Source organism: Camelus ferus, chromosome 13 (assembly GCF_009834535.1).
Source record: "Camelus ferus isolate YT-003-E chromosome 13, BCGSAC_Cfer_1.0, whole genome shotgun sequence".
Taxonomy (NCBI): Eukaryota; Metazoa; Chordata; class Mammalia; order Artiodactyla; family Camelidae; genus Camelus; species Camelus ferus.
The window spans coordinates 6,790,381-6,810,503 of record NC_045708.1 but is presented as its reverse complement, the minus strand read 5'-3'; the positions used below and the strand labels follow the sequence as shown (position 1 = coordinate 6,810,503).

Genomic DNA, 20,123 nt, shown 5'->3' with positions numbered 1-20,123 from the left:
TTCTTAGAAAATGAAACTGTAACCGTAAAGGCCTTTGCATAGCTCGGCACACAGTAAATGCTGTAAAAACACTGCTATTATTCCATGAGCTGCTAGGTAAGGTTTAGTAAACAGCAGTGCCTAAGAGAACGTTAAGGAGATGGGTTGAACTTGAGTAAGAATTTTAAATGCGAGAAAAGATATTTGTAACAGGGTAGTAACCTGAGAACCAAAGAGACCGAACGTGACAGAGCTCAGCCCCCTGGAACAAGCAAATAGTGACACGGGAACCAAATGGAGCATCAAGACTGACATGAATGCAAAAAGTTTATTTTAAAAATAGCAACTCCTAATTGACTCCAGCAAAGGTAATACTGCCACACGCAAACCGTCTGGCTCTTGGTCTTTACCCACCCCTTTGTTTTCCACAAAAAGAAGAGACTCAAAGAAGATTCCTTCTGAATGTGTATCATCATTTATTGTAGTTTGCGTTAGGAATTGAACAGAGGACACTGTCTGTGGAGGGGGAAAAAAGGAAAAGAAAAAAGAAATGTTTCTGTAGACTCAATTTCTTCAAAACACTTTATGGTTTCAAATCCTTTTTTACCCCAAAGGAAATTCAAGAATTCAAGTATGGTAAGGAGGGAGCAGTAATACAAAAAGTCTTGTGTTTATGTGCGTGTGCGTGGGTGGGTGTGTTTGTCTCTGTGTGTGTGTTTTACAAGCAGACGTACTTCCACATTTCTTGCACCCCTTTTTTGCTTTGGTAAGGCCAGCCCCAAAGGACACATCATACAAATGACCCCTGCCTCGAACTCACAGACTTAAGAGTTGAGGAATTTATTTACCCTCGTAGGATAACTGTAAAGGTTTCAAACTATCACATAGCATTAAAAACACCATTTCCCCCTGGAAACCATAAGTCACGAAATTCTGATGTATTTAAACGCTTCCTTTGCTGCAGCTGTTTCTTAAGATTCCTAACAGTGGGCTTATTACAAGGACCAGAGCAACAGGATCCTCTTCATTTTGTTTAGAATTAAAAAATTTTAAAGGGACATTTCAAAAGAAAAAAAAATAAAAACTGAAATTCAAATTCTGAAAATATCTTGCCTTTTTTATTAATCATGTCATCTAACACCAATTAAAAAAACAAATATGTGAATATGATATAAAAATACGATCCCAGGGTTAACACTTTGTTGCAGGCACAGTTATCTCACAGAATATATGTTTGGAGGGCCAGGGAAAGGAATTTATTTTTGTTTTGCTTCTCTTAAAAAAAATCCACAGCAGTGCAAGTAGGATCAGGAAGGGGCAGGGGGGCGAGGGGAGATTCTTTAGCAGCAAAATGTCCAAGGTTCTCTAATCACAATCAAAATCAACGGATATTGGGTTTAGGGGGAAAAAAAAAGATGAAGGAGATGCTGCCCAGACCCATTTGTCATCAATCACTAAAAGACTTCGCTGTAAAAGCCCCGCACTGTGACATATGAAGGACACGCTCTGTGACACAAGCAATCATAAAATGTGTCCCTCAAGCTTTTGACCATGTTTGTCACTTAAATATATATACAGCAATTGGGCTCCTCTTCCTACTCATGTCCTTTCACATCTCCACCGTTCGGTCACTCTGGGTGGGCTCTGGGTGTATTTTGCCACTTCTGGGCCTCCAACACTTGAACAGCATTTGCACCTCTGATGCTGCTGCTTCTGCTTGCTCTCCGGCCTTGGCTGCTTCCAGCAGAGGGTGGGCAAGGGGGACGGTTTAATGATCACTGTTCTGTTTCTCTCTCATCCAGGCGTGAATCTGTTCTTTCAGTTCTGGCACTGAGAAAAGAAAAGGAAAGGATTAATGTCCCAGATGGGAGGGCTCTTCCTGAGAGGTGCTGCTGGTAGTTCTGCATAAATGGAAAGAAAGGGCCATTCATTCCCTCACTGAACTGAAGACTGAAGAAGAAACAGGACATGAAAAGTAAGGACTGGAATTCTACAGTAAAACAGAGCAAAGAATGTTTTGTGTCTTTTCCACTAAGTATCAAAAACTATGTAGTGCCCAGATTTGATACATTTCCCCCTTTTGACTACTCCCTGATACATGATTTTGGCTCCCCTGCTTGGTACAGGCGTAGGACCCACAGTGCCCTCCTCTACCTGGTTCCAGCATGCTCTCGGTCAGCGTCTGTCGGTTGAAGGGGTCCGTGGGGGAGTTCAGCAAGTGCCGCAGGATGATGGAGCGGTCCATGATGGTGCCAGAGGGCAGCCGCACGGGGTCAGTCATCAGGGTGTCCATCAGAGGGTCTACAGACACAAAGCAGGCAAACTAATCTAACAATAGGGCCTACAACTGAAAAAGAAAACAAAACAAAGCCCCTCCTATTGGTGAAAAATATAACCACAGGAACAGCAACCAAATGGCCCCTACCAGGCCCCTGAGCTTAGAAGGAAATCAGCGTTAGATAAAGACATATACATCGCCTTTTGTAGAGGGGACAGTCCCCTTCTTTCAGCTACTGCTGGGAGGAAAGAACAGAGGAAAAAGACCGCGGGACAGACACAGTGGTGGGCCCTGCTGGGCTCTGTGGCGCACGTGGCAGGCTAGAATCAATCCTTCCTCCTAGGCCTTCTCAGAATTCTTTGAAGATGTGAATCCCCACTTGCAAAGGCAAGGCTGACCTTAGAATCTTCAGGGTTGTTACCTGGTTTGAAATCAGGCTAGGACTTTTTTTTTCCCCTTGCAATTTGCAATATGAACTAAAAGTAGGCAAATGTAATTTCAATTCAGACCAAGGTCTCAAAAAGCAACTACAGCACAGAATGCCCTCTTCTAATGTTACCTGTTTCAAGTTAACTCAAATCAAAAAAATTCAGCATGAAAAAGTGGGCCTACTCGCCTCTGAACTCATCTGGGGCGTCACTGTAGTCGATTTCTGCACGTGCATTCTTGGCCACTATCTCCTCCACCTTCTCGGCCAGGAGTTTAAACTTCTCTATCGCTATTGTGGATTTGATCCCTGCCTTCCGCATCTTTGAAATTACTTCTTCAAACAGCTCTTTGCTGTAGGATCTCTGCAAATGAGGGAAGACAATGTGAGACATAAATATATTTTCAGTGGAAAAAAGCAAGCTGCAGAAAATACCCAAAGTATGATCTGTTTTTCTAAAAAAAAGAAAAAAAAAAGCCCTAAAATTATGATGTGTGTATGTATATACAGAAATACTCTGACATGGCTATAAATACGTAAAGACTAGAATAACACACACCAAACCGTACAAGGTCATTACCTCTGGAAAGGGCTTCAGGACTGAGGCAAATGAGGGGAATCTTTAAATTTCTGAATTCTTTTTACAGTAAACATGCATTTCTCTTAAAATTTATATATTAAAAAAGAGGAGGAAATCTAGTCTATTTCAGTCCTTGCCGAGGCACTGTGCCTCAGCAGCATGTGAGAGGAGGTGGAAATCTCAGTTCTTTTTCCTAAAGGTAAACATGGTGAAATCACCTCAATACAGTTCATCATCAGTAGGTGCTTTCTACCGCTCACCGTTGATCTTTCTTTAAGATCTCTTAGCTCAACACTATTAAACGTCAGGAGAAGACAAGACACATGCCTATGAGAGAGTAGGAAGGATGGTCTGAAGGGCAAGTGCCCACCACAGACCCAGATGAACCTGGACTTCAATTCTGGCTGCACGGTCTTAGGCAAATCTCTAGTTCTCCTGAGCCCCAGTTTCCTTGGGTGTAAAATGGGGGAAGTAACATTTACCCCCCAGACTCCTAATTCATATAGATCATTGCCATTCCAAAATATCAAAGTATATCACATTTTGCATTTAAGGTAAGAACACTGGCCAGTTGTCAATTTAGTGACACTGATGTAAACAGAGGAGGGGAATGGTTAAACCTGAGACTCTGAAAGAATGGACCATAACCTGTGACTTGTTATTTCTAAATGAGGATTCACACGGGATGAATCCATCTCAATACTTGTGTTCTCTCAGAATGCTGGGCTGAAGTCCTGTCTTTCTTCTTTCCTTTTTTAACTTCAGTTTCTAAACAAGTGCACATGCTCTCTTTCTCTCTCCACACACACCCACGCCCCTTATTAAATCCACGCAACTCAGGGAGGGGAAAAGAGAGGAAAAGACAACATGTCAGCAGGACACTTGGGCCTAGAATGTCCTAAAAGCTATCTTTTACAAGCCTGAAAAGCTCAGAGAGCCTCAATAGTTTTCTGAAACTAAATTACAACATTAATTCAACAAATTATTTTACCCAGTGCCTACTTATTATGAGCCAGGGACGCTGCAGTCCTGTCCTTTTGGGAAGAGGCACAGGGAATAAACGGCCAAAAGATTATAGTAAGATGTTGTAAGGGCAAAAACGCACAGGGAATGACAGAAGCTCGGGGTGGGTGCTGCTCTACACACTCCTGAGATGATTTACCTTAAACCTGTCTTTGTAACGAGCAGCTGTTCTTAGTCCATTTGCTCTTATCTAAAAATACCACCCACTCTATTTTTCAAAAAGATGATTGAATTTTAACCAACTGACTTGTTCTTGCTATTAAGTCAACTTCTAACACAAAGCAGTGGGGTGAGTATTATCTGAAATTAAAGGGTAGTCATGATAAGGGGACATGGCATTCAGTTTCAAAGAGCAGGGCATCACTGAATCGACCAAATACATGTTACTGAGCTGCCTCTTCAAGTTTCCTGTGGGTGGGGTCAGAGAGGAAGCAAAGATGTTGTTCTTGACCTCAAGGATCTTACAGAACGGTTACAAAATTAAACATAAAAATATCTTCAAAATGTGTATCTGATAAAGGTCTAGGATCAAGGAGATATAAAGAACTCACACAGAATACATAAAGAACAAAATAAAAGTATCCAATTTAAAAAATGGATGAAGGACTTGAACAGACAGTTCTCCAAAAAAGACAGATAAACGGCTGACAAGCACAGGAAAAGATGCTCAACGTTTCCCATCAGGGAAATGCAAACCAAAACCACAGTGAAATTCCACTTCACTCCCAGTTGGGCGGCTATTAAAAAAAAACAAGCCAACCAGAAAATAGCGAGTGTTGGCCAGGTTGTGGAGAAATGAGAACCCTTGTATAGGGCTGGTGGGAATGTTAAACACAGAATTACCATATGACTCAGAAATCCTACTCCTAAGTATATACCCAAAAGAACTGAAAACAGGTATTCAAACAAATAGTTTGACATGAATGTTCATAGGGTACAATTTACAATAGCCAAAAGGTGCAAACGTGGATATAATCCAAATGTCCATCAATAGATGAATAAATAAACAAATCATCATATATCCATATAATTAAACATTCAGCCATAAAAAGGAATTAAGGACTGGTACACACTGTAACATGGACGAACCTGGAGAACACTATGCAATGTGAAAGAAGCCAGACACAAAAGGTTATACACTGCGTGATTCCGTTTATATGAAATATCCGGAATAGGCAAATAGGTAAATGTAAGAATAGGTTAAATAAAGACAAAGTAGTTAGTGGTTGCCAGGGGCTGGGCTCAGACAAGGACTACCTAATGGGTATGGGATTTCCTTTTGGGGGTGATAAAATGTTTTGGAACTAGGTGATGGTTGTACAACACTGTGAATAAACTAAACCACTGAATTATACACTTCAACATGGTTCATTTTATGTTATGTGAATTTACCCTCAATTTAAAAAAAAGGGGGGGAGACTGCATGGGAGAAGTGAGATTTCAGACGGACTATTTATTTTTTACTGGGACACGATGTTAAGTGACAGTGTTCTACCAACATCAGATCTGCTGTCCATCCACAGAACTGGAGTCTATCCGTAAAGTACAGTCAGACGTGGCCGTCAACTGAGTCACCCTAAGGCCCCACTATCCGGGGCTCTCAGCTCCAGGGACGACGGTTCTGTTCCGTTCCACTCCTCCTCTGATGCGAGGCTCCCTCCTCAGACCTGTGAGTGTAAAGCTCAGGGCTCTCTGTGCTGGTGCCTTCGGTCACCTCTCTGGACACCTGCCTTCCGCTCGCTCTCAGTATACGGGGAGAGAAGTGTCTCAGCTCCTTTCCCTGCATAGCTGCTACTTTCTTCCTCGTCCTCCCAGGAAAACAGGATGTACCAGACCAAACCAAAGCAAACCAAGAGCACTGATTCCAAAGGGGAAAAGAAAATCCCACCACCTTTCCTCTAGAGCTCTCGAGCCTTCCATCCTTCCTGTCCCCAGCCCCACAAAACCCTCTTCCAAAACAATCAAGTAGACAGGCCCCTCATCAACTTATAGCCAATGTAAATGGAAGACGTCCAACAATCAAGACAAACCCCACACTGTAAAAGGAAGCAAAAAAATCCACTTAAAAAGAGCTTTCTTCTCCGTTGTGTTGCTGGCACTCGTGTGTCTGCTTCAGGGTTCTAGAAGAACGGCTATTTAGACATTTGAGAAGACCCATGTAGCACTGGGCAGAAACCAGTCTGGTCTATGACTCAAGCCATATGCCACCACAGGCCACCACCACAACCCACAAGCATCACCAGGCAGGGTAGACATTTTGTTGGTCACCAAGGAAAGGCAGCGGGGAGCACTTGGAAGCACTCCTTGGTCACCCGCTCGGTTTTCACTGTCTCACTGGGTGAGCCGCGTTCACGCACACTGCAAACTTTGTGCTACGTTAACCGCTTGCGACGTGGCGGCCACATTAAGACCTACCAGAAGAGTGAGCAGGCTAAGCGACCCTTCCAAGTCTCTTACAGTAGAAATGGAAGAACTCCTGGGGACTTTTCACACCCCGACCTCTGGCTGCGCTAGGGAAGCCCGGCTCCAGTCGGCCTGCTACCCCAGGCAGACAACCTGACCTCACCTGGGGAGCGTTTCCACTCCCTTTCCTTCATCAGACCACCACTTCTCTTCCAGTTCTCGCAGTGCGCAGTGCTCCGTAGTCACAGGCTAGAGAGACATTTCGGCATCTTCCCAAAATAACTGCAAACACCTAACCCACTCTTTTGTCACTACTTTTTAATGGAAAAACTGCTTTATACATATGTGGTTTTTCTCCACTGCAGGCACTTTGTCAAGACTGCCTCTCTTGCTTACATCCAAAAGTACCTATGTTTGTGAATTATGTCTCAATTAAAGCTGTTATTGAAAAAAAAAAAAAAAAGTACCTACAATTCCCCCATTTTGACCTTTGGGTGAGATATGGGTGAAGAACCTTCCGGAATGCCTACTGATGGTTAACCTGAAATGTGAGTAATATCTGGATAACTAGTGTAAACAAAGATGGAGGGACTAAAACAAATACGGGACTCCTGGGGCATTTTAAGTGGAGAGCAGAGAGGTTGGAAATACGGGCTCGGGGGTCTGAATCCCACCTCACCCCACGCTAACCCTGGGCAGGCTGTTTAACCTCTGTGTGCCTCACTGTAAGGTAAGGCATCTAACTGAACCTATGTCACAGGATTTTGTGAGGACTACAAGTGAAACCAGGAAAAGTGGTTAAACTCGATGTGCGGTTAATAGACATGAGCTATTCTGATGCTGAAGATGATGCAGGACGGAAGAACGTGGGAGGGGAAGCCCTTTATGAGATGCTGGAAGATCAAACACCAAGGCCGGGCAGGGGGAGCCTGGACTAAGCTGGTAGCCCGGGAAACGAAAACCACAGAATGGGTTTGATTATGCTCACAGGGGGGACAAGGAAGACTGTAAGGACAGCACACAAGGCTGGGACCCTGGAGCCACAGAAATCATGGCAGCAAGGCAGTCGTTATTAAATCTTGGGGAAGAAGGTTTAGATTCCCTGAGAAAACCAGGCCCTTTCTGGGAATGTAACACGCTTGTCGAGTAAGGCCCTTAGCAAGATGAGTTAAGAACTCAGCTGGACCAAAATGAGAGCCAGACGCAAATCTCCTCTTTACACCCAAAGGAAAATAACCAACTCATCTCCATTTACACCAGACAAGTTCCCCTCACCACTGGTCACTATGCCTATTTATATACTGCCAACTTCTCAAACCACATTCTTGAAAAGTGTCACCTTCCTTGATTTCAAGTGGGGAAAGTCCAGGAACAGATGGATATGTAATCGCACAGGGTCTGCCAGGATATCCACAGAGAAGCAAACTCAAGGCGCCCAGTTCAGGAGCCCGAACCCCAGACCCCCTTTGAAACGGCCTGCTCCCCTGGGCACTGACCTGGTCGTCAGCAATGGCTTTAGCGAACCGGGCACAGTCCAGCTGCAAGTAAATGTCTGTCAGTTGGTCCAACAGCTTCTTTGGTTCAAAGCCATATTTCTCAGGGTTTTCAACTTTCAGGTCACGGCACTTAGGACCACAGAGTTGCTGAAGATTAAAGTTCAGCATCGCAGCCAGTCGGGGTCCAAGTTCCTAGGAAATCACAGGATAATAGGACTGCTGTTGAGACAAGCGAGAAGGACCAAAAACTCCCACTTCAGGGGAGGAGTAGGGATTGGCAGGATTAATCTTTCAGGAATCCCTTATGTGTGCTTTATCGTAAGCTGAAGAAGGACATTTCATTCAGTAATTAACAGAATGTTGCAGGCTGATGGCATATTTATAAATACCAAAAAGGCAACCTTTTCTTTAAGTTCATGCTTTTAATCATAAAAACAAGGATTACTCCAAATTTGTTGAAACAGGTAAAAGAGGGAAAATTATTCATAATTCCATCATCGTAACACAAGCCACATTTTCTGAGTATGTTCTTTCAGCCATCATCTTATGCATTATTTTTCTATTAATTTCAAGAGTCTCTGCCAGTTCAGGTGGTATGCACCATTCTTCAGATGCAAAGAGTAGAGAAATACAAAAGAGGTAGAAGATAAAATTTATGTCTTGAATAGTTTTAAACCTAGCCAGTGAGACAAAACAAGCTTAAATGAAACAAGTAGGAAATAATAATGAAACAATATGCTATAACCCCAGAAGATGACACACTACCTACCATGGGTGGGTGTACACTGCTTTAAGCAAACCTGAAATAAGGAAAATCTGGCTTAGAGAGTATTAGAGTGAATGCTGGCCATAAAAAAGGCATTGTGAAAGGTTCTCTTTAAGTAACAAGGTTTTCATTCAATTTAATGATTGGATTTGTACAGATTCAACTTAAAATTCAGCTTTTCAAGAACCTGCTTTTGCACAAAGTAAAGTACTCCTGTATTTAATTGTTGAGAAATTGTGAAGTAAAGGAGTGGTAAGAATAGGATAGAATTTTTAAAAATTACAACAACAAAAAGAATAGGATAGAACTGGCAATTTTTTGTGTGTGAAGGAGTTTCGTGTTAACCACCAAAGAGGTGAAAACAGTGCAGCAAAGGAAAAGGAAGGGGCAAAGACTGGAGGGAGGAGGGCAGAAGACGGGCAAAGAGAGAGAGAGAGAGAGAAAGAGAGAGAGAGAGAGGGAGAGAGGGAGAGAGAGAAAGTGCGTGCGTGCGTGTGTGTGGTGGAGGGTAAGGAGGGGAAGTGGGGGGGGGGAGTTGAAGCAAATCAGAGATCTGCATTTACACTGCTAAGTTTTGATTTTAGAAACAGGATCCAGGTCTTATCAATCATGTCAAGGCCAAATATTTGGCCTACCTTTGATCTATCCTAAATCCTAATTATAGCCTTCATTAACCTTTTGGCTTCCTGAGGGTAACAAAGCTACACCGAACAGAATCAAAGATCTTAACACACTATCAATTATTTCTACTTAATACACTCTAATTTTCAATTGATGTTACCTTATACTTTTCCTATAAATAAAATAAAGGAGTCAATAATGATAAAAATATGCCACAGCTTCAACATTAATAACCCAATGTGCTGTCTCAGGAGAAAGTGAATTAAGTTAGCTTGGACGTGACAGCTTGCAGACTTCAGTGTATGAACAGTGTTGTGTGTATCAGTCAGCATAAGTGGGAACAAAATCAGTAACAGTTTCACCCATCAGTGGCTGTGATGCTGAAACACCCAGAATTTCAACATTTAGTTCTAAGAGACAGAATCTGAAGATGGAATCCGACAGACAAGTCTCTACTCACCGGTCTGAGGAACGGCTTCTGGACCTGCTTCGTGAGGATATGGAACATGTCCACAGTTTCCGTTGCCAGGGCGAGATATGAGCGCGAAACACGCTCGTCCTGAGCGAGCTGAGACTGGCGGGCCTGCTGCTGATCCTGGGAAACAGTGAACACAGGCCAGGCGCTAGTCAGCCGCTCACCAAGCACCAAGTGTCAAGAACAACAGAGTCAGCCCACAACTGGGAAAGCGCGTGATAAAGCCAACACTCTTAGGGAATGACAGTACACCCCCGACAGCGAACTCTCCAGATTTATTACGAAGTTTATTCCTCTTGGCATCAGTTATCTTTAGAACTTTGAATACGGTGACCTTGGCACAGGATTTAACTTACATGAGACTCAGCGTCTTCAAAGATAAAAGAAGTCGCCATCAACTTCCACGCAGGATCAAAGAAGTGAATCTTACGTCGTGCCTGATACACGCTGGTGCTAGTCAAGGATATTCACTGTCCTTAAGAACAACTTTCACTCGTCGTTATTTGAAAAACATGTCAGTGCTATGCTCTTACACTGAGGTCTACAGGTTCTGCCACAACACCGAGTGCCTGTGGATTGCTAAACTCTTGGATTTTGCCTTCCCACACCAGCTAGGCTGCCAACTTTTACAACTGCAGGCATGCTTGCCTCTGGCACCGTCCTCCTCCTCCAGTTCCTCCACAGGCTGGGAAACAAGGTAATAACGTGTATTTGACTCACGGGTGAAATAAGGTGGAGCCCTGAAGGCTCTGAGACGGATAAAATACAGAAGCACCAGTAAGGGCTTAAATTCTTACATCTGCTCCGGGGCCAGTTTACTTCGTGTTGGGGGAAGGGAAACAGCTAGAAGAGCCGGTGTTGCCACACAAGCGCCCCTGGGTAAGGGCCCTCTGAGTAAGTGCCCAGCGGAGACCCAGCACCAGCACTGGGTGACCACCCACCACCCACCACCCTCTGGTCAGGAATGAAAGGCTGAATCAGGGAAGACAGAGGAACAGAAAGGTGAGAACCACCTCCATGCGTGTCTGGGGGTCACAATAAATGTGATTCAGCTCCTTCCACAGGCCAGGCCTCCTTTAGGCCCTGGAGACAGAGCACAGAACATGGCCAAGAAGACTCCCTACCTCCTGGAGCTTAGACTCCAATTAGGGAGACAAGCAATATACAAACACCCACCCAAACAGATACAAAATAAGCCTGATAATGGTAAAAAATACATATAAAGCAGGGAAGGGGAGGGAAAGAGTGTGTTGGGGTTGGGGGTGCTATTCTGGAAAGGGTGCTCAGGGAAGGCTTCTCTGGGGAGGTGACATTTAAGTGGATATCTGAAGGAAGTGAGTCAGCAAAAATCAGGGGGAAGAGTGCTCCAGGGAGAGGCATGAGCAAGTGCAAAGGCCCCGCTGGTCAGGGAAGGAGCAGGAGGCGGGTGTGACTGGGGTGGAGTGAGAAGGGGAAGGTGCTGGGCCGGGCCGACACTGCAGCGCCCTCTAGGCCACTCTGACTCGGCATGTGACTCTGAAGAATTCGGGAAGTCCAGAAGGGCTCTGAGCAGAGTGGTGATAAGGAGCCGACTGAGATCTTAACGCCATCCCTTTGGAAAGGACAAGAGCAAGGGTGGAGGCTGAGAGACCAGATGAGGGGCTACTACAGTAATCCCAGTCAGAGACAGTAGTGGAGGTAGGGGGGAAGGGGTCAGATAACGAATGTACTTGAACATAGAGCCTGGGGTGTGTGCTGGGGGGTGGGGGTGGAATCAAGGAAGACTGCACACAGTGTTGAGCCAGAGCAATCAGCAGGAGGCAGTCGTCACTTTCCAAGGCGGGGGACTCAGAGGAGATCTGGAGGACAACATCAAGGGTTCCGCTTTGGACAAGGTAAGTCTGAGATCCCATCAGACCACCGGGCAGAGGCAGGTCCACAGCTGGTTATGTAAGTATAGAGTCAGGAGAGAGCTGAGCTGGGGGGGCACATTCTGGAGTCTTCAGAATATCGACAGTTGAAGCCTTGGAACAGATGAGATCAGCTAGCAGAGATTTTCAAGTAGGGGCATCCAGCCACAGGTGGGAGTGTTTCTGGTTGCCTGATGACTCGGGGCATTAAATGGAAATAAACCAGAGATGCCAAAGGTCCTGCAGTGTATGGGACTGTCTCTCATAATAAAGAATTATTCTTTTTTTTTTTTTTAGGGGAGGAGGTAATTAGGTTTATTTATTTACTTATTAAAAATTTTAATGGAGGTGCTGTGGATTGAACCCAGGACCCTGTGCATGCTAGGCAGGCACTCTACCACTGAGCTATCCCTTCCCCAAGAATTATTCTTATATCAAAACTCCAGTACGCTCACTGAGAAGCACGTGACCTAGGGAGCAAGGGTGGAAAGGCAGGAGAAGCCTGAGGGCTGAGCACCTGGGAGGAGCAGGCGGGAGGCAGGAAGTGGCTCCAAAGTCAAATAGAACTGATTTCTGAAATAGCATTTGTTAGGGATTATTGACGCCCTTCCCATCCATTAACATAGAAAAATCAATAGTCTCTGCTCAGTCGCCTCATGGACAAATGCTACCACGAGCACGGACCCCGGGGGCGACGATGTGCTACACACCCGCGTCCCAGCATTGGCAGTGCAGCCGGTCCAGCAACAGCACGGCGCGTGGCGTAAAGTGGGCGTCACACAAGTGGAGAGGAAGGTGAGACTCTGCAGCTACACTGCTGGGGCAAGGCCAACCACGAGGGAGTATTTGGACAAGACCTTACTCAAAGAATGGGTAGGATTTTCATACGTAAGAGTGGAAAGCAGAGCATTTTGGACAGAGGGAGGGTCTCAAGGCAAATAACACAATAGGAGCTACACATCCCGAACACCTTCTCTGGGCCGTAAGGTGTTCTTGGCCATCTCCCGTCTTTCCTTACAGCTTTCCTGCAAGGCAGGAATTCTCTCTGATTTACAGGCAAGGAAACAGAGATAAAAGAACCTTTAATGTGTGGCAGTGTCAGCTCTGAAATCCAGGATCCCCGAGCCCCAAAGCTGGGGATCTTTCAACTAGGGTTAATCTGTTGCAGAACGTTCTGCAAGGGCCCAGGGACTGGCCTGGATCTGAACCAACAGACTGCAACATGGGGTAAGCTTGGAAGGATGTCTCAGAGCTGCCCTGGGGAGGCATGGAGCCCCGGGCCCGGGGCTGACTGTGCCCTGTGGAAAGGGAGAACTACCGGAAGAAGGTTTTGGAGGCACAGCAGCAGAACAGCTCAAAGTGTGTTTAGAAGTGAAAATGCGGGTAGTGGATGGGATGAACTCTTATCTACACGGTGCCAGGACAGTGCTGAAGGAAAACAAAGAGGACGGCTTCATTATCTCAAGAATACAATTAGAGGGGAAGAAGGACTGTGGTAGTGTAGACACAGGAGAAATCCAACATTCACGGATTCTAGGCAAAGCTCCTCCAAATATTTACGTTTGTAGTGTAAGCATGTTGGCTAGAGTAAGGTGTAAAATTCTCATCAAAGCTGCAGGGATACTTGGAATGAAAACTTCCCCTAAATGGGCTTCAATATTTTACATTTTAGATACTTTTGACCCCAAAGTTTTAGAAACTCAGCGATATTTTCATTTCAAGAATGCCACTGCAGGTAAAGAAAAAGTAGTTCTTCCCACTTCCTGGAAAGCAGTTTTGATTCTGAGTCTAACAAAACCAGGAGCAAAACTAACCAATATACGAAGTCACCAGTAGCTGTCAAGGGCCCGTAACTGACCAGGGACCCATCTAACTAGCTGCAATAAATGTCAGGAGAGAGGGCAGAATGCTGTCACTGGCACAGTATGAATTTCTTGTGGAACCTGGCAAAGCAGGTCTTTTTTCTATTAATGACTAAATATAAAAACCAAGATCAACTGAAAGGAAAAAAACTCCATTAGCAATCTCCTGAATTATTCACATATTTGTCAAAGAAAACCATATGAACAAGTCAGACTCTTATCTAGCAGACAGAATTCTAGAGATTGATTTTCCTAGTTACTTTCCTAAACCTTAATCAACATATGCAAACAATAAAAGCTCTTCTCCAAAATAAGTGCTTTAAACTTAAAAAGGCAGAGAAAGTTTTCAGGATACATTCTGAATTCATTTCTTAGCTTTAGATCAAGTGTTTAAGTGTTACCCCAAACCTGGGCTCTTAACTTCCCAGGAGCCGGCAGGTGGGAGATAACAAGTACTGACAGGTCAGTCAGACCTAAGTCTTCAGACCCACAGATGCAGCCCCTAGAACAGAGCTCTGCCCGCGGCCAAAGGCTGCTTCCCTGCGAAGTAGCCCCAGCACCAGGACCGCATCCTCACCCTGGGCAGCTGGTCCCACTGTTCCTTGTTCTTCATCTCTTCTTGGACTTCATGGATCCGCTTCAGAGACTCCAGACTTTCATCGAGCAAAAACGTCGTGTCATTTATCAGCATGTTTATGTAGCGAACAAACTGCTTTCCAGAACTAAAAAGGCAATTACACAGTACACAATCATACATTTCCCTCAAGCAAACGCTGCAGCAGATCCCGGAGAAAATGGGCCACCCAAAGCACCACCCATCTCGCCCCACAGGACCGCCTGCCTGGGCACAGCTCAAGTGCTGTGACCGCCACAGCTCTCCTTACATTCTATTATTCTTTTATATTAATTGTGATACACTGATTCCGGTGATGTGCTGGAGCCACCCTGCATGGCTTACGAGAGCCAATTGCTAATATTCTAGGATTTTGTGAGCAGATTCCCTTGGCAACTTAAATCTGGCAACCGCGGAAGTATTTACACCCCGGAAAACCAGCAACTGTTGATTTTTTTTTCTCCAAAGAGTGGGTTTACCAGCACGTTCCTGGCTCATTCCCTTGATAATTTTAAGTAAAGAAAGCATTCTTCCAGATGAGAAAAGAAAACATGCCAAAATTCACCAAGATATAAGGAAAGCAGAAATAACTACTCACATATAAGAGACAAGAGAAATACTGATACTATTATTCTTTATCATAAAGAAAGACATATTGAAGAAAAATTGGAAGCTGCAATGCTGATAAAGTAGGATATTAATGTACTTTATAGAAACAGAAGCTTCCAGTCTCTGGAACTGTCCTGCACGTCCCACTAGAACGGAGGCACCTGCTGGTGAACTGAGATGGCTCACCCACCTGCTAGATTCCATCTATAACTGTCAGATTAGTGGAGAAAGGAGGAGCTACAGTTCAGGATCTACGGCTGGGTAATCAGAGGGCAGTAAGCCTATGCCTGGGGAAGGGATGTTCCTGTGAACAGGGCAGGATACGTACTCCTCATCAGCTCCATGCAGATCAAGCTCTGGGCCTGCCTGGTCTCCTAAGCTTCTGTCAAGCTTTAGTTGGAATGTAATTCTGACTGTGGGAGCAGTTCATGGAAATAAAGAAGCAACTTAGACTTGACTTGGTGGAAAGATCTCTAATCTAGCAAATGGCTACTCCACGGGTAATACTTATATTGTTGACCAGTAACTAAGTTAACAAGGGACAGCCAGACTTGATCAAAGAGGGAACACGGGCTGCAGAAGATCCAAGGAAATGGGATAAAATTTCTTCTGAAGAGTAATTCAAGAGTTCAACATTTTCATCTACCTCTCTTTTTAAAGCAGCTTGCTTTCTTAAGTAACTTAGATGGAATTATTAATGTCCAGGTTTAAGCAGTCAGTGAAATTTCAGGTAGGTAATGAAAAGTCCTTAATCAAGGTCTAGGGCCTCACTACAAAAAAACGTCACTTCAAATGACAGCCTTACCCTAGCTGCTTCTGAATCTTAACATTTCTAACTCTAAAGCTTGATATCATGTTCAAGAGCACTATAAAATGTTACGTCAGTCATTCTGAAAATTGATTTAATACTGTAATCAAGAAACACCAAAAAACACATCATCTCAGAATATTTATAGATTCTTTCTTGTGTATATCATGCCAAAGTATCTTGATAAATCTAATGTTCAGCAATATCTGGCAAGAACAGGTTATTTAGACAATCCTGCTCACATTAAGCAGTACCATCTGGAAAACTTCAAGGAGGCTGAGACCAAGCAAACAGTCAACAAGAACCCAGCTGTGAAAGCATTTAAGCAGCCACTCCACCTGAGATTTGCAGGAGAGCAGGCTGTGACATTAGGGGCCCAAATACTCACTTGAACTCCTCCATAAAGGTGCCATGGTGAGCTATGTTTTGCCAAAGGCTTTTAAAAATGGTGCTAATGTGATAGCGAATGGTGAACTTGTCATAGAACTCGCTGGTGGCTCCGGTGTGCTCGACATCTAAAGAAGAAAGACAAGAAACTGAAGAAGCTGTACTTTCTTACCTTTCTAAAAGCAGTTTCTGCTGCTGCAGTGTTACTGAGTGAATCATACAAATCTGCAAAATCAGAGAAGTGATCAAGTTTCATCTGTATCTCACATGTAAGGCAGGAGAAGAACTATGAGGTGGTTTTGAAGACAAAAGTTTCACCATGAGGGTCTGGCAGTGACATAATAACAAAATGAACCGGACTGGAAAAATCTCTTGGCATCACTGGGATAGCGACACCAATGACCAGAAGCTGAATTATCACACCTCCCCCAATTCTGTTCCTGATTTATAGAAATTCCACAGCACTTTATTATTTTATTTCATTTTAATATTTTTTCCCACAGCAGTTTAAATGAGTATCCCTGAGTAGGAAAAAAAAAAGGGTTAAATTTTATGAAGGGCCACATACCTATTAAATGTGACTATTATTTTTATATAACTGGCATTTTAAAACATGTACCAAAGTAGAGAAAAACACAGTAAATCTCTATGTACTCATCACTTGTTTACCAATTACCAATATCCATGTATCCACTATAATGGAACAAAGATCAAACAAACTTAGCTATCCAAAAGACAAGTATCTTTAGCAAGAGAAATCCCTGAACTCATGACAAATTTTACAAAGAAGGAAGACTGTTAGGTAAAGACTCAAGGAAAAGATAAAAAGATATATTAAAATAAGATACCATTTTCCACTTATCAACTTGACAGATATTACGAAAATGACAATACGGAGTGTAGGGGAGGACTGGGGAAACAGGCCCACTATAAACGCTGGTGGGAATGAACAGTGAGGCAACCTCTTCAAGACAATTTGACAAAATGTTTCACAAGCCATCAATATGCCCATCTCTGTGACTCACCAATTCTACTCAACAAAACACATATTCAAAGACTGATGATCTCCAAGGACACTCATTTAAGTACTATTCATATTAAAGGAAAACATAAATAATCTGAATGCCCAACAGAGAACACACAAAAAATTTGTGATATGTTAAGTGAAAACCACAGGCAACCAAATAAAATACACAATTTGAGTCCAACCATATTAAACAAACACACAGCATACACACACACACTCACGCACGCTACACAACTGGAAAGCTATGGGGCAAAATGTTAATGTTAGAGATTCTCTCTGAGTGCAGAGATTATCGATGATTTTTATTTTCCTTTTGGTATTTTCTATATTCCCCAATGGGACTGAAAAAGAAAATAGTTAATTAAAGATAAGAGAAATAAGATTACACCTATGGTACAAAGATCCGAAAGCACTTATGCAAATTCATTAAGTCAACCTTTCTTTAAGCTGAATTACGAGTCATTTTATTAATTGTATAAAAGTGCGAACTAAAGCGTGGAGAGATGGTTTAGCAGAGTCTACAGGAGAAAGATGCAGGAGGCTGACACAACCTCTTCTGTGCTCCAAACTGCCCATAACACCTGTACTGTATCCTGAACACTCAGAGGCTAAGGGATGACTGTTAACTTACTACTCATTAACATGTGTCTCTCCCAACATCAAAATTAATTGGTAACTTTCCCTCAAAACGTGTCAGCCCAACGGAAACAATCTAAATGTTCATCGACAGATGACTGGATAATGAAGTTGTGGTGTATTTATACAATGGAATACTATTCAGCCATAAAAAGAATAAAATAATGACATCTGCAGCAACATGGATGGACTTGGAGGTTGCCATTCTAAGTGAAATAAGCCAGAAAGAGAAAGAAAAACACCATATGATATCACTCATATGTGGAATCTTAAAAAAGAAAAAAGACAAATGAACTTATTTGCAAAACAGAAACAGACTCTCAGAGAACAAACTTGTGGTACCAGGACAGGAGGGGGATGGGAGGGGATAAATTGAGAGTTAGAGATTTGCAGATACTAACTGATCAATATAGAATAGATAAACAAGTTCATGCTGTATAGTGCAGGGAACTATATTCAATATCTTATAGTAACTTACGGTGAAAAAGAATATGAAAATGAATATACGTATGTTCATGTATGACTGAAGCACTGTGCTGTACACCAGAAATTGACACATTGTAAACTGACTATACTTCAATAAAAACATATATATTAAAAAAAAAAAATATATATATATATATACACCAAAAAATTCCCCCAAACAAACAGAAGTGTCAGCCCAAGTTCTAATTCCCAAGTCTCAGTTCTAAGAGGCCTGAAATGAACTAGCTCCCTGTTGGTCACTCCCCCTCGCTCACCATGCTCCCACCTCACAAGTTTTCTTGCTTGATATCCTGCCTGGGCTCCAGGGCCTTTACACTTGCTGTCCTCACTGCCTGTCATACACTGGCCAAGATCTTCTTATGGTCCACTCTTCTGTCTCATTTTCCACATTACTCCAAAGTCACCTCCTCAGAGACTTTCCCTGACTACTCTTCTTAAAGCAGCACCATGCCCTCCTCCCACACTCACTATCTGGAATTATCTTATTTATCTGTGTCTGTCTCCCACCTAGGATGCCTGACTGATGATGGCAGGGATTTTGACATCCTCACCACCAGGCCCTAGCAGCAAAACCAGGGCTGATACATAGTAGGAGTTCCATAAATATTTGCTGCCTATTTGGGCGAATGCCAGCTTTACCGATTCAGATCAGCTTGGGGAAGAGAAATTTCTTGAAGGAAGTCTTGGTTATTCAGTGTTCTTCCAGGTTCTGAGTAGCCAAGTTTTTAGAGCTGGTCCTTAAGACACTGACTGCTGTGGTACAAATAAAGGACTCTTACTTTGAAACTCAGTTTTATTTTTGGAACAAAAATTCGATCTTAAGTGTTTTCTAAGCTTAGAATATCCTCTCTGCGGTGTAAAAGAGGAGCCTGTTCCAGAGATCAATCTCTAATTCACGTCTGAGAGTCAGCGGGACTTAACGTGGATTTGGCAGACACGCTGGGGAGAGTCAACGATGCCCGCTGCAGGGCTCTCTCGGCGCCAGGCCTGCGGTAACTGCTGGAGGACCAGCGCAGCAGTCAGGAGCACCTGTCCAACTGCTGAGGCTGCTGCCCCTCGCTAGCTGTTGACCTTCAGCAAGCTTCTTAACCTTACTAAGCTTTGGTTTCCTCATTTGTAAAATGAAGATATTTATAGCACCCATCTGAGGACTGCTGTGTGGATTAAGTGAAAGGATTAGTAAATATTCAATAAGCAGTGGCTATTATTAGCATGGGATCATCTATCCAGAAGTGGTCCAGGGCCAGAGGGCACCCTGCTTGGTGGCAAAGGGGAGAGGAGAAACAATACCCACCACCCACCAGCTCCTGGAGTCTTGCTGGTGGGGCCCCCCAGCCCCAGCACTGGTCTCACAGGGAAGAGGCCCAGCCCCATCCTTTATCCTGAAGACAAAGGGACAGGCCCAGGGCACTGAATACAAAATACATTTAAATCAATATTTTTTCTGTTTTTATTACTAACAATACATGTTTACTGTAGAATAATTAAGATGTTGAGATAAATTTTTTAAAAAGAAAAAAAAAAACTACCCACAATTCTACCATTCAAAAATAACTCACTGTTAATATTTTGGCATATGTTCTATATTTTTTTCTGTAATATGTATGTGTACCAAAATGTGGTCATACTTTACATACTGTTTCATCACATGGCATTTTATTTAGCTTTTATTACTTAACCACTTAATGTAAATAACACATTATTTTTCAAGGCTCATATGGATCCACTGTATGGATAAATTATCATTTACTTAACTGA

General features: G+C 43.3%; 1 protein-coding gene across 3 annotated transcripts in view; it reads right to left on the bottom strand.

Annotated features, from left to right (window-relative positions):
- Positions 1 to 435: 435 nt before the first annotated feature.
- The window catches only part of UBE4B (ubiquitination factor E4B), a 109,033-nt gene continuing 89,345 nt past the window's right edge, over positions 436 to 20,123 (bottom strand). For 2 of the 3 annotated variants that reach the window (XM_006179901.3, XM_006179899.3), the window contains 7 exons: positions 16,218 to 16,344; positions 14,377 to 14,521; positions 10,034 to 10,168; positions 8,187 to 8,378; positions 2,874 to 3,048; positions 2,134 to 2,280; positions 1,079 to 1,809 (listed from right to left, as the gene is read on the bottom strand). In XM_006179901.3, coding sequence (XP_006179963.1) covers positions 1,748 to 1,809; positions 2,134 to 2,280; positions 2,874 to 3,048; positions 8,187 to 8,378; positions 10,034 to 10,168; positions 14,377 to 14,521; positions 16,218 to 16,344 — 983 coding nt within the window. In that variant the 3' untranslated portion in view covers positions 1,079 to 1,747. Of the gene's footprint in view, positions 1,810 to 2,133; positions 2,281 to 2,873; positions 3,049 to 8,186; positions 8,379 to 10,033; positions 10,169 to 14,376; positions 14,522 to 16,217; positions 16,345 to 20,123 lie in introns of all 3 variants that reach the window. The other variant, XM_032495154.1, reaches the window with a different exon arrangement.